General features: G+C 41.6%; 1 protein-coding gene across 1 annotated transcript in view; it reads left to right on the top strand.

The window, feature by feature from the left end:
• SUSD1 (sushi domain containing 1) overlaps positions 1–27,029 on the top strand; it is a gene marked incomplete at its 3' end in the record, with an annotated part of 123,985 nt that overhangs the window by 38,811 nt on the left and 58,145 nt on the right. Inside the window, exons 6-10 of the mRNA XM_082842320.1 lie at positions 106–285; positions 9,999–10,096; positions 10,715–10,901; positions 18,922–19,031; positions 22,940–23,132. Of these exons, the coding sequence (XP_082698446.1) occupies positions 106–285; positions 9,999–10,096; positions 10,715–10,901; positions 18,922–19,031; positions 22,940–23,132 (768 nt within the window). The remainder of the gene's footprint in view (positions 1–105; positions 286–9,998; positions 10,097–10,714; positions 10,902–18,921; positions 19,032–22,939; positions 23,133–27,029) is intronic.

Raw genomic sequence — 27,029 nt, forward strand, 5'->3', positions numbered from 1 at the left:
CCCATATGACTAGACTCTATCATTACTGGATATTTATTTCTAAAAGGTGAATTATGGGGTAGAAGTCATGGGTCATAACAAGTACTGTGCTACTTCCCATTGCAGAGATCAACTGTGGCCGCCCTCCGGAAGTGCAGCATGCGGTCCTGGTGGGGAATCACAGCTCCAGACTGGGCGGTATGGCTCACTATGTCTGTCAAGAGGGCTTTGAGAGCCCTGGAGGAAAGATCACTTCTGTTTGCACAGAGAAAGGGATCTGGAGAACAAGTACTTTGTCATGCACAGGTATAGACTCCATTCTGTGGGTCTCCTGTCTCGTGGAAGCAAACAGCAGAACCTAAAACCTTCGATTGCTAACCCTGTGTACTGCCCTGGCTGTGCCATTTACCTGGGCAGGTACCTGGCTTTAGGTTTGTCAGCTAAACCCTAAAGATTTAGAGGGTGGATTGGGAAAATAAGTTGGACAGGAAATTTTATGCATCTAATCTTTTGAAACCCACCTTAAGTCACAGTGATTCCTCTCTCTTCTGCTTGGTTGCCTGAGAGATTTTTCGCCATGAGCCATTTTCTCAGGGGGGGAATCCTTAAAAGTCCTAATTAAGCACATTTGACAGCTTTTCAGAGAGAAGGTGGTGTAATGTATATCTAGGTTTTTAATGTTTATTTTTAATCGTGGTAAAATACGAACAACGTAAAATCTACCATCTTAACGATTTTTTCAGTGTTAAGTAGATTCACGTTGCGCAACCAATCTCCAGAACTTTTTCATGTTGAAAAACTGAAACTCTCTACGGGTTAAACAGTAACTCCCTACTTCCCCCTTCCCACGGCTTCTGGTACCACCGTTCTGCTTTCTGTTTCTATGAGTTTGACTAATTGACCTCATGTAAGCAGAATCAGGTAGTATTTATCCTTCTGTGACTGGTTTATTTCACTTAACATAATGTACTACAGGTTCATTCATGTTGCTGCCAATGGTGGGATTTCCTTCTTTTTTCTGGCTGAATAATATTTTGTAGTATATATATAAACATTATGCTTATCAATTCGTCCATTGATGGACAGTTGTGTTGCTTCCACCTTTTGGTTATTGTGAATAATGCTGCTGTGAGCATGGGTATACAAATATCTCTTTGAGACCTTGCTTTCAATTCTTTTGGATATATACCCCCAAATGAAATTACCGGTGAAAAGGAGTTTTGAGACTTCAGTTCACGTTCTAGCAGTGCCATGGGTTAGCTGTGTGTCATTAGGTAAGGCATTATTCTCTCGGAGCCTCAGTTTCCTCATCTATAAAAGGGAGAAAATAAAACCTGCTCTTCCTACCTCAAATAATTGTTGAGAGGGAATCAAATGAGATAATCTATGGGGAGCATTTTGAAGTTTAAACCACTGTGCCCATGTTAGGTCTTTTACTGAAATTATTAACCTTGCTTGAAGAGGATCTTCTCATGAGTCAGAAGTGTAGACTTCCACACGCTTTATTTCACACCTCGGCCTCCAAGAAATAAGATGGGAAAAGGCAATGATTCTTAGGTTTGTGGTGGCTGGTCGTGGGTGTGACACATGGTTGTCACCTGGTCTTGAATGGCTCTGGGAATTTATTTCAAGCTGTTAACCTGCTTGGCTCTGAAGAGTGAAATCTCTAGGTCGCTTTAGTCTAGGTCTCTGGCTTGATTTTGTAGCAGAATTATGGAAGAATGTCTTGGGTGTTGCCAATCGAAGTTTTCCATAGGAAAGTCTAACCAGAGCAAATACAACATGCAGACTGCTGGTGATTATTTTCCATAGAGGAATGGTTCATGACCATTTGGGGGTTAGGAATCTGATGAAATCTATCAATTTGTTCAGTAGATGTTTATTTAGCATACACTGTGTGTGAGGTACTTTGCTGGACACTACCTTTCTGGAATTTACAGGGCAATAGGGTAAATAGACTTTTCTCCAAGGAAATGCACATACGGATATAATATTTTATAAAATCATGGACCTCTGAAGGCCTTGGGTAAAGCATCCCAGGAGTAGATGAAGAACTTATCTCTGCTGCTGAGGCCCTGCCTGTGCCATGCATTTCCCACATTCATTTATCTCCACCACAACTGCAGCAGGCTGTAGGCTAGAGATTGCAATCATAGTAACAAGGAAGGGCAGACACGGATGAGAACCCAGAGATCGAGTTCGGCCTTCTCTTAGGTCCCATTGACTGGCCGAACTCGCACAGAGAAGCAAGGGCAAACCTGTAACTAATGCCAAGGACTCCAGAGTCCCAGTCTTCATACTTGGGGACATTGAGAAGAGCTAATGCCGTTTTGAACCAGACTGATGGTCATTCCAAACTATTATTGCACCTCCAGCAGCACCTCTAAGAGTTATTTGGAGGAAGTGAGGCAGCTGCCTCGTGGGTTGCTGAATTCCACATCTGGGGAGGTGGTCTTGGCCCAGAGCTGCCTATGGAGTCACTTGGTCAGAGAGCTGGGCTCAGCTTCTGGACCCTCAGCCATTTGCTTCATTGTTCAAGCTGCTGTGCCTCCACCAATCAGAATTCAGTGGGGGCACCAGGATTAGTCACTCCATGAAAAACCAGTGGATCTGCATGGGGCATAGTAAGCCATTAATTAGCTGATGCTTGTAGAGCACTTTGAAGAACAAACATGTTATGTAACTGCTAATTATAATTACCAACCTCAGCCTGCCACCGTTCACAAAGTCTGTGGCTCCAGCTGCAGCTGTTTCCATGGGTTTATGCAAGCTTTGATTTAAGGAGAGAAAAGGCTTTCTCCCTGAGGGCTGTGATCTTTCTGTGAGGAGGCCTCTATGCCCTCAATCAAGATTGGCAGCTAAATTCAATTTCCGCAGATAAAGGGGGCGATTTACATGCTGATTAATTCATGGCACAGTGCACATGATCGCTGGGTAGGTAGGTACGAGAGGCTTCTGGAACTGTAGTGAGAGATGCTGATTACCGTGGCTCACGCTCAGCTGCCCTCCCTTCCTTCTTTTTCCTGTTTTTCACCTATTTCTTCACACCTTGCCTTCTGTCCCAAATCTCTCTGTGTATTTTGTATTTACCTCCTTCAATGTTCACTTTTGGGCTTTTTCCCCATCTTCATTTACGTTTCTGCCTAACCTGTGAATGCCTTCTACCACTGTCCTTTGTTTTCATTCTGTTTACCCATCTTTTTATACATGAGTGTTTCATTCTAAATTGGGTAGAATAATTTATCTTCACTTTACATGAGTTGTTGTTAGTTAAAAATATTTTTGGAGTCCCTATTTCTTTGGATTAATAGGACAGATCTGTGTGTATGTGTATGTATATATATATATATATATACACACACACACACACGCACACACACATATATATTTAATTTTATTGAAGTATAGTTGATTTACAATGTTGTGTTAATTTCTGCTGTACAGCAAAGTGATTCAGTTAGATATGTATATGTTTTTAATGGAGTGTGAACTCCAGCAAGGTGGTGGGACTTTTTTTTTTTTTTTTTTAAAGGCCAGTTTAGACTGGAAACTCCAGAGAGCTGAGAATTAGGCAATTACTTTAGTGTCTGGAAAAACCCCAGGTGGAAGCTTGATGTTCAGTGAGTCGGTTTACCTCAAGATCAAAGGGACTGATCCATTCTTGATAAGACTGTCCCTGGCTTTCATTCTGCACAGGTCGTTTGGCTTTTTACGTTTAGAATCTGAGTTAATAATGATGAAGTGGACGCTCACTCACTCCAGGCTCTCTAAAGAGCAACATCTCTATGGAAACACAGAGTGGCTGCTGGGATCCTTTCTGGGCCCCTCACCCGACTCAGGGACCGAGTCCAAATGCCTCCAGGCCTCCTGTTAGCTCCTGCCCTTCTGTTTTGTGGTCGATCCTCCTCTTCAGCCCAGTGAGTGCTCACTTGCAGCTGGACATATTTCAGATAGAAGAGAAAGGTCAGCCGGAATAAATGGGCACATTTATGCAAATAGCCGCAGGGCTGGGATTTGTTTGAATATGTGCGTAATGTTTAGACTGTCAAGCATTATAGCTACCATTGATCGTGCACCAACTTAAACACCCACGGCTCTGCTAGGAGCCTTGATGCTTGATTTCATTTTGCCCTCAGAAAAACCCTGTGAAGTATTGATGTTTTCATTTCATAGATGAGTAATCTGAGACTCATAAAAGTTACGCAACTTTCACAGGGTCTTTCAATGACTAGTAAATGGCAGAGACAGGATTTGAACTCAGGCCTTTAGACCTGGAAAGCCCACGAGCTGTCTCCTGCCACTTTCCTAAGCTTGAATTATTTGTAGACCACCCTGACAATGTTTGCCAGAACTAAAGTATTTTTTAATTTAATAAGTTTCTTAAAACAACTTATGTTTAAAACTTAAATTTTAAATTTATTGATCAAGGACACAGTAATATATGTGATATCATGAGTTTGATGAACACCTGGGCTTTTTCAAATATACACAAAAATCAATACAAAGCAAACATATAAAAATATATTCATGTGCCACCAAAAGACTCATCCTAAAGTGAATAACGCATTTTAGGAAAGCACTACTTTAAGCCATGCTGCTTCCACCTATTTTATGTGACTCTAATGACTTAAAAAGAAGAAAGGAAGCATAGCAAAACTCTTATAGCCAAACATGCATTTATTCAAAGTTGTCACCTTGGGAAGCCATACCCTCATTTCAGGGATGCTGCTATTATCAAAATGTGTTGGTTTTGTAATCTATTTGGGAATTGCGTTTGGAGGTAGTTTATGAGTCATATTAGAAGACTGGTCATATCACTTTTGAAAGCAGATACTAGAAATGACATTGAGCTCGACATTCTGTTAAGGTCTCTTGAATTTATTCTGTAGGACCTTTTACTGTTTTCAAAAGTAGAGAAAATGGATATAAAATTGGAAACCAAGAGAGTGCACTAGACTAGGCCCTGACCACAATGGGACTTCTGAGAGAGTAGTCTGTGCTCACTGTCTCTGTCCCCTCCCACCCTGTTCTCTTCTGAGCTTCCTGAAGGAGAATCAGGCATCCAACACCCCACTTCACTGTTGCTCTCTCTCAAGGTCACTAATGACCATGGTCTAGTGTCAGTCCTCCTTCCTCTTAACCTTTCCACAACATTTAGCATTGTTGATTATCTATCCATACATTTATCAATCTATTCAACCAGTCAACCAAATGATAAATATTTTAAAAATATCTATGTCCAGCCAACTGTATTCGTTTCTGGGGTTGGAGAGGTAGATAGATCTTGTCTTCGCTGTCATAGAGCTTACATTCAGGAGAGATAGACATTAAATAACTAATCACAAAATTATTTAGTTACAAACATGATGAGTACCACAGAGAAATACTGGATGCTAATAGAATACTAAAATACATAACTTTATATGTGTACATTTATACACACACACACACATACGCACCCATGCACCACATGCAGAATCTAAAGCAAAGCAAAGGTACTTTATAACCCAATGCAGAGTTCAGTTGGATGCTGTGGGGGCCTACTTTGTTTAGGCCAGAGGAGCCTAAACGTCCTACAACTGGACAAGGCAGAGACCTGCTCTGCCTGCCTCTGTCCAAAGTCAGACCTCAGATCTGATCATGGCACCATGTGCCCTCCACTGGGGAAGAAAGAGCCATGTGAGGGGAGGGCAAGAGGTCGAGCCCCCAGTGCTTATGTTCTGCTCCAGGCTCTTCTTGGGTGGGAGCGAGGAGGTCGGGAGGATTGGTGGGAAGGAAGGGAGATAACGTTCGAGGAAGCAGACACTCCTTCAGATCTTCTCTTTCCTTGACTCTCGAGGCATCACACTCTCCCAGCCAACCTCTGACCTCCTTCTGCATTCCTCTTTCTCCTCTAGTTTCCCCTTTGGTTTCCATGTGTCCCAGTGCCCTGCTATCATGCCACCTGCTCTCCATGTCTTACCTGGGCATGTCACCTGCACCCAGGGATTCAACTACCATCTACCCATTGATGACCTTCAAGACTGTTTTTCTCACCCAGGTAGATGAACTCAGACTTAGCATGTTCTAAACACAATTCGTTCGTCTCTTTCTCACAAACCCAGTCTGCTTCCTCCTGTATTTCTTATGAGTACAGTAGAAGGCGATCTATTCAGACTCTCAGGCTCAGAGACTGGCAGTCAGCCTAGACTCCTTATCTCTTGCCTCCTATTGCTTTCCTTCAGAATTGCTCACGGTTTTAAATCCAGTGCCCTGATTTCATCTTTTCACCTTTTTGCTGAATAGCTACTTCAGTGCAAAGGCTCTGGGCTATGGAGTCTGGCAGATCTAGTTTTGAATCCTGACTTCACTGCTTACTAGCTGTGTGACCTTTGGCAGGTTACTTAACTTGTCTAAGCCTTAGGCCTGTAAAATGGACACTATAATGTCAAATTCATGGTGTTATTTTGAAGATTAGATGAATGATACATTTAAAGTACCGTACATGCTATCTGGTCCATAGTAACAACTCAATAAATGTTCACTCGTTATTGATTTTATGATTGCCTCCTATGACTGCTGGGAAAATGTGATCAAATCTATAAAGACCTACGTATCAGTGTTTGATGTATTGTAATCACTGAGTAAAGGGTATCACATTCTTTCCTTGTGACCTCCAGTGTCTCTTTCAAAATACACCAGAGTTATTTTTCTAAAAAAAGAAGTCCCCCACACCATTGTAAAGCAATTATACCCCAATAAAGTTGTTTAAAAAAAAAAAAAAGGAAGTCCCCATCATCTGCCTGCTTTTAGCTCTCCAAGGCTCGTCGGAGTAAGTCTGCGCTTAGTCTAGCGAGCAGGTCTTCCCAAGTCTGATCCCTTCCTCTCTCTGCAACCTTGCTTCCCCTCTTTCCTCCTCCCCAGCACGTTACACGTCTCTGTCTGAATCTGCCACACCCTTTACGCTTGCAGGCATTGGACCTGCTGTTCTGTCTTCTGTCTTCCTCACTCTTCAGCCATTCAGCCCTGAAGGTCATGCCCTCCACGAAGCCGGCTTCCCCAGGTCTTGCAGTGAGAGTTGGTGGCTTCTTTCTCTATACCCTGTGGTACTTGTGTGCAACTTTGTCCTGATATTTACCAAGTTGTAATTTTTCTGCTTATATGTTTGCTCCCTCCATTAGAAGCCATGTTCCTGAGGGAAGGACTTCTGTTCTGATCATCGTCACAGCCCAGTGCCTGGCATGGGAGGATGCTTGGCATGCGATAATCGTTCAGTTAAGGGTCAGTGGTGAATAAAGTGCCCTGGAGTCAGTTCCAAAGAGAACTTCCAGAGATGTTTTCAGTTTTCGGTACTATTAGAATTAGGGCATAGCCTCCAAAGTCATCTCTTTTAAAGGGACAGCATGGATATGGATGTTTAATAGCTGATACCTTTATAACGAAGTCTTTCCAGCTGATTCGTAGACACCTGGAGGGAAAAGCAACTGGATTTTGTTATGCTACTCCTTGGGATGAAATATCTGACATCCCTATAATCAGATCTGGGTCCCTCTGTGCAGAGAGCATGGCACAGCCTGGAGGCAGATAGCATTTTTGAGATGTTATTTGCAGTTGTCATAGTGAATGAGCAAAAAGGAAGAACAAGAAAAGAAACTTTCATGTTTCCTTTCTAACCTCTGCTTGGGTGGCGAAGAGGTCCCGAGTGGGAAGGAAATGTGCTTTACTGGCAACTCAGAGAGAAGGTGAGGGGTGGGATGTTTGCTTTTCCTTCTGGACCAGGGGGTGAGTATCAGAGGGATGTGGGAATGAGCAGAGGAATCTAGAACTCTAGGGCTTTGAAGGTCAGTGGAGAGGGAAAGGGCCAGGAATATTTGGGGCTTGTTCAAGCTGATAAAAGACTGGTGCCAGCATCATCATTATGCTACCCAAGGAGGTGAATGGATAGGTCTTTGCATCTATCAGGATACCCATGTCCACAACTGGAGTATTTCTTTGATTTCAAATTATCTGTGCTCCAGGGAGAAACATTGATGTAGAGACCCAGGGGTGCTTTAGACAGCCGTAGGTGATCCTCTGGTGTCTCTCCAGAAGTTTGCCTGTTTTCCTCTCTCTGCCTCCATTTATTCCCACTTATAGTCAGCTGACCTGGGCTTACCCAAGACCAGGTAATGTGTGACATAGAATCTCGGCAATGCTGCTGAAGGGATGATTTAGTAAAGATATAAACTCTTCCATAGGCAAAGAGAGCAGTAGACTAGGGTCTGTCTAAAGATAGTATTGGTTCTGAGTAGAGGAGAAATTAGTCAACCCTGCAGGTGCCTGAGGTGCAGGCTCCCTTTCCCACTTGGAGGCTGAGAAGAGATTTACTAGAAGGGAAGGATGGGAGCTGAGATGAAGAGAGGAATCTTCTGGGGCGGAGACTTATCTTTCTCACCCTTCTCGATGGGAGTCTTACCTTGGGTTTCCCAGAAAGCAGGGCCTGAGGCAGAGGGCTTATATTTTTTTCACAATAGGGAGTGCTATCCCAGGAAGCAGGAGTGAGGGCTAAGGTGAGTAGAGCAGGGAAGGAAGCAGAGCCAGTGTAAGGACGCCTTGTTGCAGCGATCTTCACTGAGTGCAAGTATTGCTCCATCAGTGCGACAGCGCCCTGAGAGGTCTTTGTAGGTCTGCCCTTCAAGGGGAAGAAAGATAAGGGGCAGACTTATCTAGTACCTCCTGTCCCCCAGGAGGTGTTAATTCCCCCCCACTTCCAGGTTGCATGTGCTAGGGTGTGCAGCAGGGAAGCCCCAGCATGGGAGACAAGACACGATCATGGTGTCAAAGCCCATGCACGGCCGGAACAAGGAACAGGAGAAGCTGAGAGGTTCTAGAACATCCACAAGGGATGTCTGATTCAGTGGGGAAGCTTGAATTTGGGCTGAGGAACATTCCTGTGTGGTGAGGTGATGATTCCCTTCTCCAGAGGTGATGGTTTGGTAACTTCTACCCGCAGGGAATTTTATTCCTTTTGATGTTGGTGTAAGTGAAATTTTTTTTTTAATTTCCTTTTTGGATTGTTCCTTGCTAGTGGACAGAAATGCAATTGATTTTTGTACATTGACCTTGTATCCTGCAACCTGGCTGAACTCCTTTCTTAGCCTTGTGTGTGTGTGTGTGTGTGTGTGTGTGTGTGTATGTGAATTCCTTAGGATTCTTTATAGACAAGAGTATGTCAACTGCAAGTAAAAATGGTTTTACTTATCTGCAGGGAATTTATTAAATGGATAAAAAGCTAGATCCTTGACCCCTTCCCATCTGGACAACTTCCTAGGTGGTTTACTACGTTCATTGGAAACTGTGTTACCTCAGGAACCGAGGTCCTAATACTGTTTCCCACATTCCCAAATATATTACATGAAATACACACAGAATATATAAAAAAAGCAGAACAACTTGAAGAAATTAGTGGCTTCGGAATAAGTCAGGATTAAATAGCTTCAGTTAAAGGAGCTCTGGAAGTATCCAGGGACTTTGTGGAGAAGTTATTTAGTTTACCCCGGCGGGTTACTCCTGAGGAATGGCCCCATGTGGTGATGCGTGTCATTTCCCTCTTGGGAACAGCAGTGACCTGGAAATAACGCTCCATCAGCTGGGTGGGATGAGGAAGCCGGTTGCTGATCTTACCTGTGCAACTGCAGGGAAGATTCAGGGCTCAACTCTGGGCCGCTTTCTATCCCACAGGAGTGGAACACCAGTGGCATCCAGTGGCCTGTCAGACCAATCACAGGTTGGAATTCTCACCCATACTTAAGCAGGAATCTTTCCTTTTCCTCCAAATCAGGTAATGGGCCAAGCTCACTCATGGTGAAGTTAAATTGGGTGATGGCCTGGGATAGCTTGAATTGCTGATTCGGTTTCTGAATCAGAGCATGAATGGTGATCATCAGAGAGACCAGCTGGGCAGATAAACTAAGTCATGCCCTCTACTGTGGTGGCCATTAGGGTTTTTCCAAAGCCCATCCATGCATTTTGTGAGTGGACTCTCTCTTTTTCTATTTTAGAAATAATTATAGAAATTAATGACGTGTCAGTGTTTAATAACACTTGTGTGAGGTGGCAAATAAACCCAGGAAGAATAAACTCCAAGATCGTATATGTGGTAAGTAAAGTGAGCTCCTTTTTCCTGCTAGGGCAGAAATGGTTACCATGGGAATAAGAGTAGGAGGGACTTGCTTCCGGAAGTGCTTCTCAATGTAATAGCTTTCAAATCCCATAGTCCTTTAAAAAAGTGAACAGAACTTTAAAGATATCTGGATTATTTTATTTTACATTTTGAGTTTAGTCTATTTGTCATCCTCCATATATGTGTGTGGGATGTATTTATATTTGGCATCTTCATTATCGCTTGTTTGCAAGCTCTTGTATTTCACTCCCCCAGAACAAGCCTAGAAGCATCTGCTGCCTCGGTGACAGTTTGCAGTGAGCGGGTCTCAGGTTGTGTTGCCTCCATTGATCGCTGGTCATTTGAGTGCAGGATAGCACTCCCTGGAGATACTCCTCATTTTATGTTACTTCTCAGCATTTATGGATTACTGGGCTGATCAGATTTCATCGTCAGATACCTGATAGCAGAGGTGTGCCCTATTTATCTCCCCTGGGGTGAGCAGTGCAGTATTAAAGGGAGTGGTAAGGGAGTAGGTTCCAGCACCACAAAAATCTCTCTTGTTTGTTTTAACTGAAGTCCTGGGGGGTTCTCTTGTCTTTTCCCCTCACAAAGATATACATAAAAGGACAACGGTTGGACCCCATGGAAACAGTTCATGAGGAGACAGTTAATTTGACCACAGACAACAGGACCCCGAACGTGTGCCTAGATCTGTACCAGGGCACCAACTACACCATGCACATTTCTATTGCCTCTCCCAGACGCTCTGTGCCAGCCATCATTGAGTTCCAGACAGCTGGTAGGTGGAGGTGAAGTCTCATTTCCTCCTAGAAAATGCTAAGCACAGGATGTGGGAAAATGTGCTTCAGAATCTACTGGTCAGGAGAGTTCACGGTTGCTTTCTGAGATTTGTAGGCAGGGGATTAATTGCTCTAGGCTCAGAACCAGAGCGGGTCTGGTAGGAGAGATTCCTCTCCTATTGATGCCAGGCTGAATGGTCACTGATGTATTGATTCTCAGCTGCGTCCTCTGGTTGACGTGGAAGGTAATAAGGCATTTAAAAGAGGAGAACAGTAGGTGATGATGCAGTCCATTTCAGTTATCCAAGGCAATAGAGGGTAGCCACACGGCTTATCTTTGGTAGGAAACTCAAAAGTCATTCACTCTTGCCTATGGTAAAGGTGGAGCCAGGGAGGCTGACCCAGGAGCTGTGCTCCAGGATGGGAACTGACCCTAGGACTGATTGGGGGTGGAGAACTGAGCTCAGAGTGGGCAGGTGGAGAGGGGGAGGCAGCCTTAGGATGCAGGAGGGTAGATGTGGGGTGAAAAGAGGCGTGGACAAGAAGGAGCTTCAAGAAGTCATAATAAACCCCAATGCACATAGTTATCACATGGATTTTTATATCATCATGACAATTACAGTAAGTTTTTTTTTTTCATAATTCTGGTTGTGGAGTGTCAGGACTAATTAAACTCCTAATAAGCAAACCTTGAAAAGCCATTGGTGTCATTTATTATTTTGGATGAGTTGAGGTAGTTCTCAACTAGCTATTTGATGTCCTAATTAAGAAAACTCAACCTTTAGGTGTTGCTGCCACTAGGAACTGGGAAGTAACATGGATGTTGCAGAAATAATTGAAGTCTGCCAGTCTTAACAATATCAAGCCAACTATGAAATTATACAAAATAGGTCTCAGGGTACTTGTATATAAATAAAACAAAATGATTTATTTCTAAGTAAATACTAGGTAGGGAAAGATATTGTCAAATTAATATAGTAACTAGAGAAAGCTGTTCAAAGTTAAAAATAAACTGCTGTGGATTTATTAGGAATATGTCTTCTTTAAAAGAGCATCCCAGGACTCCAAACTCATCTGTCTCTGTTCAGTCAGAATGAGAGCTTGCTGTTCAGTGTCAGCTGTTTTTACTAATATCCTCTTCAACCTCTTCAAGTTAATTTCCACTGAGAAAAGCGTGGCCTTTTGGGTCAGACATACCCGGATTTGCATCTTAACTCTGCTGCTTAAGAGTTGGGTGACCATGGCTGAGTTTTTTAATGTCGCCAGACCTCCTTCCTCTGTCTGAAATGTTAAATGGAATTGGATTAAATTTGCAAATTAACCTAGTGAGAATTGGGATTTATATTGAATTATTCCAACTGGGAACAAGGTATGTTTCTACATTTACTCCATATCTACTCAAATTTTGTCTTTGCTGTTTCCTTATGCACTCTTGTGAAGCTCTGTCATTCCCGCCTCTCTATCCTGCACATTTAGCCATCTGATTTCATTATTAGCGTTATGCTAGTTCTCTTTAAGTGAATTGGGAAGTTTTCCATATTTTTTATACCTTGGAAAAGTTTATATCACTTTAGAATTATCCCCTTCCCTTAAAGTTGGACACGTTGCTCTTAATATTATTTAAGTTTCACCCCTTTGGGAGATGATTCTTTGATAACTTTGTCAGTTTCTTCTATGTTTTTTGGGGTCTGTTTATGTTTCTTACATTTTCTTGAGTCAATTTTTATAATTTGTACTTTCCTAAGAAACGTCCATTTCGCTGTGATTTTAAATATATTGGCAGATATATTGGCAGAATGTCACATGGAATATTTGTTTACAACTCCTCTGGGGTTACAGATTATATAACCCCAGGTTATTTTGATTTGTAGTTTTGTGTTTCTCTCTTTTTAACACTTGATCTGCTTCGCTTGGGTTGTCTGTTTTATTACTGTTGTTTTCCCCAAAGAGTAATCTCTTGGGTTTTTAAATTGTTTTTCTTTCTGTCTTATTAATTTCTCCCCTTATTTTTTTTTATTATTTCCTTCTCCCTAGTTCTCTTAACTTCATTATATTGTTCTATTACTAAATTCTTGAGTTGAATGCATAGTTCAACTTATTTCCATTATTTTCTGTTTGATAATAAAAGCCTTCAGTGCTTCTTTCTCCCTTCCGGATTTGAGCTTTGCCAGAATTCTTTAGGCATTTATACATGTTGTCTTTATCTTTACTTTCAAGACATGGTATAATTGCTATCCTGATTTTCCCTTGATCAAAGAATTATTTATGAGGGTGTTAATATATGTTCTCTTTATTTTTACTTTACTTTATTATATACTTGCTATTTTTTATTTATATATTTATTATTTTTTGGCTGCATTGGGTCTTTGTTGCTGCGTGTGGACTTTCTCTAGTTGTGGCGAGCAGGGGCTACTCTTCGTTGCAGTGTGCAGGCTTCTCATTGCGGTGGCTTCTCTTGTTGTGGAGCATGGGCTCTAGGCGCATGGGCTTCTGCAGTTGTGGCACATGGGCTCAGTAGTTGTGGCACACAGGGGCTTAGTTGCTCTGCAGCATGTGGGATCTTCCTGGACCAGGGCTTGAACCTGTGTCCCCTGCATTGGCAGGCAGATTCTTAACCACTGCACCACCAGGGAAGTCCCTACTTGCTAGTTTGATTTCCTCATTGATTGAAGGATTAATTATGTGTGTTATCAAGTGGTAGGTTTAAAATATTTTTAACATTTACACTTTGTTGTTGATTTCTAGTTTTTTTTTTTACATTTTAGTATTCTTTGTGGGGAATTTATCAACATTTTCTTGGGGCTTACTATTTGGCAAAGTTTTGTGATAATAGGTAGAGTGTTTGCTTGTAAGGTAAGATCTAGTCTTAAATCAGCTCTAGTAGTAAGGTTTTTCAGGACTTCTGTTTTTGTTGTCGTTACTGTTCTATGCTTACTTGGATTGCCATTCTTCTCAGTTTCTCTTAGAAATTCTAATTGTTTTGTTTCACACATTTTGATATTATGATATTTATGTTCGTGATTGATATCGTTTTTTTTTTTTTAATTTGCGGTACGTGGGTCTCTCACTGTTGCGGCCTCTCCCGTTGCAGAGCACAGGCTCCAGATGCACAGGCTCAGTGGCCATGGCTCACGGGCCTAGCCGCTCCGCGGCACGTGGGATCTTCCCGGACCGGGGCACGAACCCATGTCTCCTGCATCAGCAGGCGGACTCTCAACCACTGCGCCACCAGGGAAGCCCCGTGATTGATATCTTAACTGTAGATTCTAACTTCCACTATTAAGAAGTGGCTCACTTTAGCCTATTTAATTTTTTTTTTTTTTGGTCCCGATTTTCTTGATTTCTTTGTGCTCTATTTGCATGATATGCCTTTGTCCCCCTTTTGTTCTTCTTAAAAGCTATCTGGATAACATTGCTATAGGTGTACTCTAGGAGACAGCATATGTTGCAAACCTTTTTGAGAAAAATAGTAGTTAAGCAATTTACATTAGTGTTGTTTGTGATATGGTTTTCCTTTCTTCTGTCATCTTAATTTTTTCTCTTTTTTATGCTATGTTGTTATGTCCATTGTTTTCTCTTTTTGCTGCACGGATTTTCTTTTTTTTTTTTTTTGCGGTATGCAGGCCTCTCACTGTTGTGGCCTCTCCTGTTGCGGAGCACAGGCTCCAGACGCGCAGGCTCAGTGGCCATGGCTCACGGGCCTAGCCACTCTGTGGCATGTGGGATCCTCCCGGACCAGGGCACGAACCCGTGTCCCCTGCATCGGCAGGCGGACTCTCAACCAGTGCACCACCAGGGAAGCCCCAGATTTTCTTTTTTCAGTGATTCAGACAGTATAGATTTTGCTTTTATTCTGCATTACACATTAAAAAACAAAAATAAAAAAATCCTATTTGAATGTGTATTTCTCTTATTGCCTGTGTTGACTGAAATAATGTTAACTTCTCCCCCAGTAAGATAAGGAAGTTAGCATTCTTTACTTCCTTTTACTCCTTCCCCTTTTGCTTCCCTTATGTTATTGGTTTAATGCAGCATTTTATTGCCAGCTTCTTATTTTTAATTATTTTTAACATGTACTACATCTTTAAAGGATTCAGTTTTATATTAATTTATAGCAATATTCATAAAAATTATTTAAATAGGTATATGTTTTAATAGTTTCAGTGTTTACTACCAGTTCTTTCACACCAAAGTATCTTTGTCTTTCTCTGTATTTTTATTTCTCTCTCTGCACAGTGATTTCTATCTTCTTACTGAGAAATGGGATACTTTCTGAGCCCAGGATTATCTGAGAATATCCTTTTGTTGTCTTCACAAGTGAATAGGAACTTGATTGAAGATAAAATTCTTGGGCCAAAACCTTTGTTGTCAGAATTCTGGTGGCATTTCACATTGGCTTTGGGAATTTAAAGTTTTGAAAGAGGAATTTGAAGGTGTGATTAAAAAAAAAAAATCCTATGTAGACAATCTGATTTTTCAGCCTGGATATCATAGAAGCTTTCTTTATGTGCAAAGTTCAAGATTTTAATCATCTACTCATGCACATGGTAAATGTTTATTGACCACTTACTACGTGTTTGACATTGTTCTAGGCATCAGGAATTCAATAGTGAATGAGACAGGAGTCCTTTATTGCATGAAATTTCAGTCATGGGTTATATACATGTTAATGTTTTTCACAAAGTTTTCCTAGTACCCTGTGAGGTTTTGGATCTTCAAATTTCAATCTATCTACACATTAGGAATATTTTCTTTCATTAAATCTCTGATTATTGTTTTTGTTTGTTTGTTTTTGCTCTTCAAATACTCCTATGTGGAATTCCTTGTCTGTCTGCATTGGTCTTCTATTTTCTCTTTTTTTATATCCGTGCCTTTTTCCTTTGCCTTCTGTGAGTATGTAGCAAGTTTGTTCTCTATATGCATTTATGCATATATGCATTGGCATTTCTTTTTTTTAAGATTAATTAATTAGTTAATTAATTTTTTGGCTGCATTGGGTCTTCGTTGCTTCACGCAGGCTTTCTCTAGTTGCGGCGAGTGGGGGCTACTCTTTGTTGTGGTGCCTGGGCTTCTCATTGCGGTGGCTTCTCTTGTTGCGGAGCATGGGCTCTAGGGGCATGGGCTTCAGTAGTTGTGGCACGCGGGCTCAGTAGTTGTGGCTCACGGTCTTTAGAACCCAGGATTAGTAGTTGTGGTGCATGGGCTTAGTTGCTCCATGGCATGTGGGATCTTCCCGGACCAGGGCTTGAACCTGTGTCCCCTGCATTGGCAGGTGGATTCTTAACCACTGCACCACCAGAGAAGTCCCTGCATTGACATTTCTGATGCACTTTAAATTCTGTTGTTGCACTTTCATTTCTTTTTGTCTCTTCTAGTTCCCTTTTTATTTCTGCCTCTCTCAACCAGCTTCGTCTCTGCTATCACATTCTCTTACATCTCATCCTTAATCTGTTTGAATCATCTTTAAAATTTTTTTACTGAAAGTACAGAACAGATGTTGCTGAATTTTACCATTATTTTGCTCACTATTTTTTTTCAACAGTGTTCATTCTTTGCCTTCTAGGCGCGATCTCCCTCTTCTTCTTTGTAAAATCATTTCATGGGCTTCCCCCCTCCCTTTCTATATTATTTATCCTTGGAAGATAAAAGTTTTATTTAGGTTTGATATTTCCCTCATAATAAAATGGATGGCATTCCCTTTGATCTTACTTTTTATTGGATGATATTGGTATGCTTATCTCAGATCTCATCTTGAAGGATTTACTGCTGGTTGGATGATCCAGTATCCTTTGGAGAGCAGCTGTGAGAAAACCTACTGCCCAAGTTTTATTTCTGAGCACTTTGCTATCTTGAGTGGTGAAGCTGTAGCCCTTGGGCCAGCTCAGCATTGCCTGGCTTCATTATGGTGCTATAGCCTACAGAGGCAGGAAGGAACCAAGTCTCTCCTTTTGCCAACCCGGGTTGTCTGTCAGGTGGAACCTCCAGGTCCCTAGGCCTCCCCTTAGAAGTCCTTCCCTGTTACTGATCTGCATTGTGCTAAGGAAAGGCTATTATTATTAGAAGTAGAAATAGTGATAGCAGAGTATATAACCCTGGGTGCCTATCAGAACTGCCTGGTGAAGTAAAACAAAAAACAAAAACGCCACAGATGTCCAAGCTTTGCTTTAGATCTGCCATGTCTGGGTGAGGCTGATGTGCATTTAGGATTGGGAACCCGCAGGCTAAATGGCTCCAGCTGGAGCAGTCCTGTGGCCTATCCTTGCTTCCAGCCCCTACCTCTATGGGCACCAGTCCTCCCCTATTCCTTCCTTTGAGATTTTGGAACCCTGCTCCTTTGCTTGGAAGGCATGTTGCTTAGAGCTCTCAGCATCTTTCTTTACCTAGTCTCTTCCACATTGTGCTAAGCAGAAATATCTTCATGTTTCTGCCTTATGGATGGCAGTCAATCCTCCTTTCCAACCCAGATGCAAATTTTGACCCATTTTCACTATTCGCAGTCACTTCTGTCAGGGTTGGAGGTGGGAAGTGGGAGCCAGATGCTTTTGTTTTCAGACTATAATGGCTATAAGTGGGAAAATCATATTGAGATGGGAACTCTGCAGACAATACTTCTGCTTTATGCTCTGTTTGTGTACAGACATATACTATATGTGGTATTTCTCACATACATATATTTGGTATACCTCAAAATCATGTGCGTACATGGGGAAATTTTCGTTTCTGGTGTCCTTATGAAATCTTGAAAATGAAAGCTGTGAAGATAACGGAGAGCACATTGTGATAGGTCTTCAAATTCTCTCTCATAACCATATCTTACATTTTCCAGTTATAGCTAACCAAGAATATTTTCTCCCACGGCTAATTGCCTGGTGCTGCCTATGTCAGTGATACTTAAAATGCTGTGGACAGTTCCAATTTTGAGTAGAATAATTTATTGTTATCATTATTACTTCTTAGGTAGCAAAGACTCCCGTGGGAGAAATATAACTATCTTATAGTAATAAAAACCTTCTCTCTGTAGACATTTAACTTTTTCTCATTTGTAGAAAATGCACAGACCTGTTTGTTAGGAAATTTGCTTTTCCTTGAAAATTAGCCATGGTACTACTAGACTCTCTGTGGCTTCTTTAATTCATTAGTAACAAATTTTTTCTTCTTCTTCTTTTTCATTTCCTGTATTAAGGAAATAGAACATCAAAGGAATGTATTAGGCTGCAGGAGGCATGAAATGACTTTTTTTCTATATAGCAATGCAAATATATCAGCTCTCTGATTATTTCATTGCCTCATCTGAGTAGCTCTTGAAATACTGTCTGCTGTGAGAATAAACATCTTGCCTGGTCATCTACTTTCTGGTCATCTTCTAGGTTGGAAACACCTGCTCTGAGAGTTCTAATCCCTGACCTTTGACTTTATTCAGCTTTTTCCTTATTCTCAGACTTTCTGGCTATTGATATACTTACCTTCATGACATTTTACTTATGGACCATCCAAGTGATAGAATTAACTCTCTAAAAATCTCACAACCTTGTTAGTTTACAACAGTTTTTTTCTGGTACATGGGCCTCTCACTGCTGTGGCCTCTCCCGTTGCGGAGCACAGGCTCCGGACGCGCAGGCTCAGTGGCCATGGCTCACGGGCCCAGCTGCTCCGCACCACGTGGGATCTTCCCGGACCGGGGCATGAACCCATGTCCCCTGCATTGGCAGGCGGACTCTCAACCACTGCGCCACCAGGGAAGCCCTACAACAGTTTTAAAATATGCATTATTTCATTTGATTCAACAGCCTATGATATAAGAAAAGCAAACCTGATTACTTGATTCCACAAATAAGGAAACTGAGGTTCAGAGGGGTTAGGTGACTTAGCTAAGGTCATGCAATTAAGAAGTTGTAGAGCTAGGACTTGAAGCCAGATTTGATGCTTCTGCTGTTAAACACTCAGTTTCAGTTGTCCTTGGCCATGGTATGTTTTGCTAAGAAGATGTAACCTTTCCCTGTGTTCTCTCTTATCTTTTAGGTGATGATCTCTTAGAAGATGACAGGATTTTCAATATTTCAGTACTTAATGAAGCTTGTTTGAAATTGAACAGGCATTCTAGGAAAGTTGGATCAGAACGAATGTACCAAGTAAGAAGATCTCTTATGCTATTCCTTAATGAATTGTGTCACTTAAAACTTTGGGTGCTCTCCAAGTGGGGATCCAGAGTATTTAAAAACACGAATGGAATGAACTTCTAGATTGTTTGATTTTTGTTTCTAGAGACGGATGTGAGATGGCTGCAAGTGAGGGACTAAATTGAAGGAAGACACTATTGGGTGATTTGCTCTCATTTTCTCTGTCTGGTATTTCACATGTCTGATATTTTATTTTGGTTCATTTATAGTTGCAGCTTATTTTGTCATCAAATTCACACTCGGATGTGGGTTTTTAAGAAACTTATTGCAGGGCTCTTGGTCCTCACTTAACTTGAATTTATAAACATCACAAATCTCAAGTAAAATTATAAGTATATTCAGGCAGGAACTGAAATTTATTATTTTTGTATCATTTTTAGTGCCTAGCAAATCATCTGACAGAGAGTAGACTAAGTAAGTATTAAATTAGAATTAATTCATTAGCCATTTACCAAAAGAATATCATGTATTAGGACCTGGAAGTTCTATTCGAACTAATATGAACATACAAGTAAAAAGACAACTACAATATGGTGTAATGAGAGCTTTGATAAAAAGTAAATAAATGGAATAGGAGACTGCATGTATGTGTATATATGTCCGGGTACAATTTTTTAAAAAATATATTTATTTGGCTGCGCTGAGTCTTAGTTGCAGCATGCAGGATCTAGTTCCCTGACCAGGGATCAAACCTGGGCCCCCTGCATTGGGAGCACAGAGTCTTAACCACTGGACCACCAGGGAAGTCCCCATGTCCAGGTACAATTTTTTAACAAGAAGCAAAAACATTGCAGAGTCATAAACAGTAAGTAGGAATTAACCAGATAAAAGATGTTGGATGAGGTGAAGAAGGGCAGTGTGGACAAGTCGAGTAGCTTATTGGATAATTGAGAATGTGGCTTTCTTGGGGAACAGAGAAAGCAAGGGGGAGTAGGAGGAGATGAGGCAAAAATCTGAATAGTGATCATCCCTGTATCCCGTACTTTTAAGCTTGGATCTTATTTTTTATGTCTATATGGAGGCACTGGAGGATTTTAAGCAGGTGAGTGAAATATTCAAATTTTAATATTGGAAAGAACACTGGACCTAGAAATATATTCAGGTACCCAAATAACTTAATATAAAACAAAGATGATTTTTCGAATGGGTACAGAAATAAATGGTTCTGGGACAACTGGTTAACTACTTGGTTAAGAAGATAAATGATTCTCACTTCATGTCCTACACTAAAATGATTAAAGAGTTCAACTGAAAAAAATTGCTATTTTTTAATATGTTAGACAAAGGTTAATTTAAGTAACATGTGAAACACTCTTAACAAATCCATTGGAAGGAAGTGAACATTCAAAGGCAGTTTGCAAAAGAGAATATAGATACTGCCAAAACACACATGAATACACACATGAAAAGAATTTTTAAATCATGAGACACCATGATTTTTCTGTAAACCTGGAGAAAGTATTACTACACACAGCCGTAGGCCCTTAAATTGGCATGACTTTTCTGCAATAGTTATTTGTTAGGATCCATAAACTTCCACAAGTGTACTATAATTAATTATTCAAACATACACAGAAAGATTAAACTGTTCTCCGAAGCTTTATTTATAATAGGGGAAATTGGAAACAAGTGTCCATCAATAGGGATTTGGTTAAATAAATAATCATACATTTATTGGATAGAACACTATGCAGACATGAAATACCTTCTGCTTCCCACTGGACAACATTTGTTGCTGTGGACCAATATTCCCATTGAAATGGTCTCTTTTTCTCCTGTTGGTCTGAGCCTTCTCAGTCTCTTTCACAAGTTAAATCTGATTACCCCCAAGGTTGTGCCTTCCCTGTTCTCTTGTCATTCTATACCCGTCTTTGGTTGTCTTACCCATTCTCTTGACCATCTCCATGCTGAAGACTCCTAAATCGATTTCTTTAGGGCTAATCTGCTCTCTAAGCTCTGGGCCCTGTACCCCCCACAAGGCTCCTGTGCTCCCTTTAGCACTGTGTCTTCACATAGGTGACTCTCCTACCTGCAAAGCCCTTCCCTCCTTTACCTGGATAACTCCTATTCGTCCTTCAGTGCTCAGCTCAGTCATCTCCCTGGTGGGAGGCCTTCACTGACCTCCTCCCCCAAACGCTGTCCCTGCTCTGAATTGTTTTTCCTACCCTTAGTTTTCACATCCCCAACTCACCTGGTTAATGCTAATTTCTCTTTCGGTCCACAATTAAGATGAGGAAACCTTCCCTGATCCTCCAGCTTCATGTACTCCTCCAGCTTCATGTATTATAACACTTATCCCTGGGTATTTTATTTGCCTAGATACTTACCTGTGAGTTCCTTGAGGTTAGGACCTGTATCTTATTGTATAACCAACACTGTATACTCTGGCTGGTAAATAATAGGAAGTCTGTCTATTTACAGAATGAATTAATGATAGAGAAAAACTTTCTAATATGTTTTTAAGTAAAAGGACTATATTATAAAATCGTACAGAGAGTGTGATCCAAATTTCGTTAACTAGAAAGTAATTTTTCGTTTATAGACTGAACTACGTGTAGTTTAGGATGAGACTGACTTTCTATAGAAATGCAGCCTCCATAGTTGTGAGGTTTTTCTCCAGCAGAGGGCAGCAGTCTGAATGCAGAAGTGGTGAAGTCAAACATCTGGATTGGCCCAGGGCTTTGAGTTTTCAAGAATGGGTGAAATTGAGAACAAAGCGGCAAGTGTGTTGAGGGTATCAGGCAAAGAGAATGGTGGAAGTGATAGACAACGGTATCCAAGATAGGTGGGAAGATGAGGATGGGGGTGTTAAAATAGTGGTAGAAAATCTTGAGTGGGGAAATCTTGGGGTATATCCTGAGAGAGATCAGATTGAGTGGGAATGAGTGGTCCAGAAGAACAAGGGATTGTGAGATCTTGGTGGAGCAGCTCAGAGGATGACAGTCAAGGATGTGGCGGTGGATGTGGGAAGCTGAAGCAGAGTGGAGGAACTTCACAGCACTGAACCCAAGCAACTCTGAGGCCAAGTTTTGATGGCTTACCTATAAGGACCTTTATGTTACCCAAGAGAATGCTAGGAATTGGGGGAGAGAGGAATCTCCCAAATGAGCCAGGGTCTTGGATGTCTGTGGAAGAATGACAGTGATGAGGAAGGGTAGAGGGTAGAATAGCCAATGACACAAGCATCAAAGGAAACACTAAAAACATGTACATTCAGCTAAAACACAGTGATTGATCAAGGGATGATCATATTACTTATGGGACCTTCACATGTTTTTTTTTCTCTTATAAATCCCTATATTATACATACATCTTGAGTTGGCAGTGGTTAGAGTACTATTGGATTACCAGTGTGTGTGATGACTCTGTGGACCAAGAACTGTTTTCTGGAACTCTAATAGGAAGGCTCCAGTGAAGTACCATGACTCAGTTGCTTTGCACGCATAATTTGGGGTAGTCCTCATACAGTGTAAAAAGTCTGTTCCATGAGGCTTGTCTGTGGATTCCTTATGAATGAAAAAAAATGAAAAGAATTTTTCCCAGTAACTCCAGTACAGTCTCCTTCACCTGGGAAGGCTCAAGGGGTGACTTTAGAATAGCCTGACACTTTGTCCATCTGAGATGTAGTTATGCATTTTAAGCTTAGTCTTATAGCTGGTTGAGAGGGAGGTTGAATAGGGTACGTAGGGTAGCTTTGTAAAGTTCTTGTCCAGTTTAGCCTGCTATTGTATTAAAAATAATTCTGTGTGGGTGAGGACAAGTAGAAGGAACCTTCCTGCTTTCTTTCCATTTTGCTTATAGTCTAGACATCTGCAAGCCAAATGAATTTAATGCATCCCTTTCTTTTAATCTCACGACAGTTTAAAGTTCTAGGTCAAAGGCGGTATCTGAATAATTTTTATCACGCAACATCATTTAACTTCACAACGAGGGAACAAACCGCAGTGGTGTGTTTAGATCTGTATCCAGCAACTGAGTACACAGTGAATGTCACCCTCCTGGGATCTCCCGAGCAGCACTCAGTGCAAATAACAATGACAACCGCACCAGCAGGTGGGTGTAGATGTCTTTCTGTTTGGTATCTTAAGACAACAAGTTAAATATGTGTATTGAACTGTACAACATGGGGCAGCATAAAGAATGATAGTCTCAGAGTCAAGAGACCTGGGTTCTAGTTCTAACAAACTACCAATGTTTTCTGGGGCACAGTGTCCCTGAATCTTACCACCTCTCCCCTTTCCCACTTGGGTTCAGGCTCAGAGACGGTACAGACCAGGAGTGGACTGCTTTACTCAGGAATTCCTAGGAGTGATGGATTGAGAATACTGTAAGGCTTCCTATCTCTCACTTCCAATTTAAGACAGCTGAACCCTAAGGGTAGTTATTATGGGCAACTAGAACTAACTTCCAGGAGATCAGAAATGTGAGCTGCAGTGTGTTGGACATGGGTAGGACAAGGAGGCCACCTGACAGCGCCGTATGAGCACATTAACCCGACACAGAGAACAGTGACCTAAAGCAGGTCAGCCTCCTTCTGTTGCTTGCAAGGAAGCCAAATAGAGGCGGCTGTGTCAACTCCACAGCCCTCCCTGGTGGGGAGGGATGCAGAAGTCTCTACCATTTCTTTTGTTCTTTCATCAGTTGGGTTGCTTTTTTAAAAAAAATATTTATTTATTTATTTGGTTGTGCTGGGTCTTAGTTGTGGCTCACGGGCTCCTTAGTTGTGGCATGCGAACTCTTAGTTGCTGCATGCATGTGGGATCTAGCTCCCTGACCAGGAATGGAACCTGGGCCCCCTGCGTTGGGAACATGGCGTCTTAACCACTGTGCCACCAGGGAAGTCCCTCATCAGTTGGGTTTAATGGACAAATTTCTGGGCAACCATTGAAAGAAAACAGTAGAATAAGATAGGTCTCGCTCCTACCTTCCTGAGGCCTTTATCCTGTTCACCGACTGATCTTTGTGGGTCAGTAGTGGGCACGTTGGTCTTTGTCCTTGGAAGGCTCTGACATGCAGTAGACGCAAATGAGGGCCATGCAGCACCGGCGGCTGAAAATTCACTCTTTATTGGATTTTTCATCTCAGATTGTGCCTTGTATCAGCAGAGGTTGCACGATGAAGACCTCCTGACAGCATAAACCTAGCCCCCATTATTCTGTGAGCTACAGAATAATGCTCACAATTTGAATATGCATTTCCTCCAATTTGAATATGCATTTCCTCCAATTATTAAATCCTCAGAGAAATTAAAGTCTAAAAATAACACCCACCTCTCCCTGTAAATTAACGTGTAAAGGCACTCAAGTCCCAGGTTCTTTCCTCCCCAGTGCCTTCTCTGCTAAGCCTCCATTAGAGTGGCCTCCCTGAGACAGCGAGTGTGTTCTAACTGTTACATCCTATAAATCTTTTTTTTTGTAGTAGATGTTACTTCTTAGGTACCTCCAAAGTTGAATTAATCTTGTTCCAAGTTTCATTGTCCCATTTCTCAACATGAGTCCCAGAGATACAAAACTTAGAAAAGCAAAGTTATGTGATAGTTATACAACACTGTGAATGTACTAAACATCACTGAATTGTATACTTTAAAGTGGTTAATTTTATGTTGTGTGAATTTCACCTCAATTAAAAAAGAAAAGCCAATGGCTTAGATACGTTCTTCTTGCACCTGGGCCTCAGTTACCTTCTGAGTGATTCGTACGTGACGTACTGCAAGTAAAATGTTTAGAACGGTTCCTAGTACATAATAATGATGATGACAATACTGGCTTTGTTTATTGAGCACTGAGGATGTCCAGGAATTTTTCAAAGTGCTATCCTTCGGGCAATCCAAACCTACCCAACCTTTTGAGGAAGGCATTATTTTATTCCCATTTTACAGATTAAGGATCATGAGGCACAGAGAAGTTAAGCAACTTGCCCAAGATCACACAGAGTGAGATGTACAACTGGGATTTGAATACAGGCATTCTGGCTCCAGGGCCCTCATTTTTAATCAGTACATCTACTGCTTTTTACTAAATATTTAGTGCTTAAAAAGAAAAAAAGGAAAATTTTGTTCCTAGAACCTAGTGCGTAAGTCAGTCTGGACCCACCTTGCTTTTTTCCACCTTGGACCGTGAGCAAAAACTTCAAATGCCATGGATGTGTAAATGCATTCATTTAATAAGTGTTCATTTCTTATCTACTGTGTGTCAGGCAGGTTCTGATAGCTGACAAGGTAGCAGCAATAAAACAGACTCAGCTGTCATGGGGTTGGAGTCAGGAGGTTGGAGAGGAGACAGATAAACAAGTAAGGAAATATATGTTAGGCGGGGCTAAGGGGTAAGATGAAGAATAAAGCTTGGCCAAGGGAGTGTCAATTGTTGGTCAGGGAAGGCCTCTATTATAAAGAGACATGTAAGCACAGGTCTGAAGGAAGTGAGGGGGAACACCAAATGACAGGCATGTCCTTGGCGTGTTCTGGGAACATCAAGGGAGCCAGCGTGGCTGGAGCAGAGTGAGCTGGAGAAAGTGGTGGTTGATGAAGTCTTAGCTTCAGTATAATGAGGGGGGCATGGTGTCAAGTTCAGAAAGTGAGACTATTGTTACCTCCTCCTTTGCAGTGTGGACCCCAGATTATCAGTAGTGCGTATAATCTAGCATGTGATGTGACGGCCTCTATAGGTTACTCAGCTGTCTGAAGCCCACCTCCTGTGAATTTCAACTTAATTTGGGAAATCTCTTCTCTTGAGGTTACTGGATTCAGTCTGACACCAGGCTTCCCATCTGTTGTAGGGGAAGGAAATCTACGCTTTTTGAAAATTTTGGAACTTTGCCAATGGTGGTTCCAGGTCTTTCTTGGTGTCTATCCCAAGTATTTAGAACCTTTTATTTTCATGTCTCCTTTGAGCCCTTTTTCTACCTACCCTCCACCATTGCTGAAGATCTTGATCTGTGCAGTGAAAGGAGCCTCCTTTCTTTGTGAGCAGGACATCACATATTTATAGTAGGAAGCTCTTCAAGTGAAATGCACTGTCTTAAACAGAAATGGACTCACAGACATGGAAAACAAACTTATGGTTGCTGGGGGGGTGGATAGCTGGGGGGCAGGGGGAGAGATAAATTAGGAGTTGGGGATTAACCTATACACACTACTGTATATAAGGTAGGTAAACAACAAGGACCTACTGTATAGCACAGGGAACTGTACTCAATATCTTGTAATAACCTATAAGGGAAAAGAATCTGAAAAAGAATAGATATATATGTAAAATTGTATACTTGAATCGTACACTTGAAACTAACACAACATTGTAAATTAATTATACCACAACAAAAAAAAAGGAGGGAACACACCAAATGGGGAGAAAAGTACTTCAATAAGCTCATATTTAACTAAAAAAAAAAAAAGAAGTGCATTGTCTTGCATGCCTGCCTCCTTCACACTCCCAGTTTCCTGCTGTTTTCTCGGAATTTCTCTATCCCCAGAAAGATCCTAAGTATTGCTTTAATTCTGAGTGGCGTGGCTTCCTATTATTGAATGCCTTACTTCTGAGTCCTGCTTCCTGGTTAGGAGGTTGTCTTCCCTGGAGTATCACCCTCAGCTGATCCTTGAGCTGCTGTTGAGTTTCTGGAACCTGTGTTTTCACTGGTCTAATGAGGTCTAGGAAGTCCCCTAGTTTTAGTGGTTTTTCACCCAAGCCCCACCTTTCCTTAGAACTGAATTTCTGAGACTTGAACTGCCTGTGCTTCTTTGATGGGAACTGAAGCATTCTTTCCTGCCACCATTTCCTTTTCTGCATCAGGAGAGATAATCCTCCAGTGTTCCAGGTCCTTCTAAGTATTCCTACTGCTCCGGCAGGCCAGCTGAGTAGTAAGCTTTCAACCTTCCATGCCAGCTGTTTCTGTTCCTCCTTCCTCCCCAGGCCTGGCTAATACCTTTTGCTCGGTCTTAGTACTTTCCTTCTCTGT

This window comes from Leucopleurus acutus, assembly GCF_964270905.1.
Source record: "Leucopleurus acutus genome assembly, chromosome: 7".
Taxonomy (NCBI): Eukaryota; Metazoa; Chordata; class Mammalia; order Artiodactyla; family Delphinidae; genus Leucopleurus; species Leucopleurus acutus.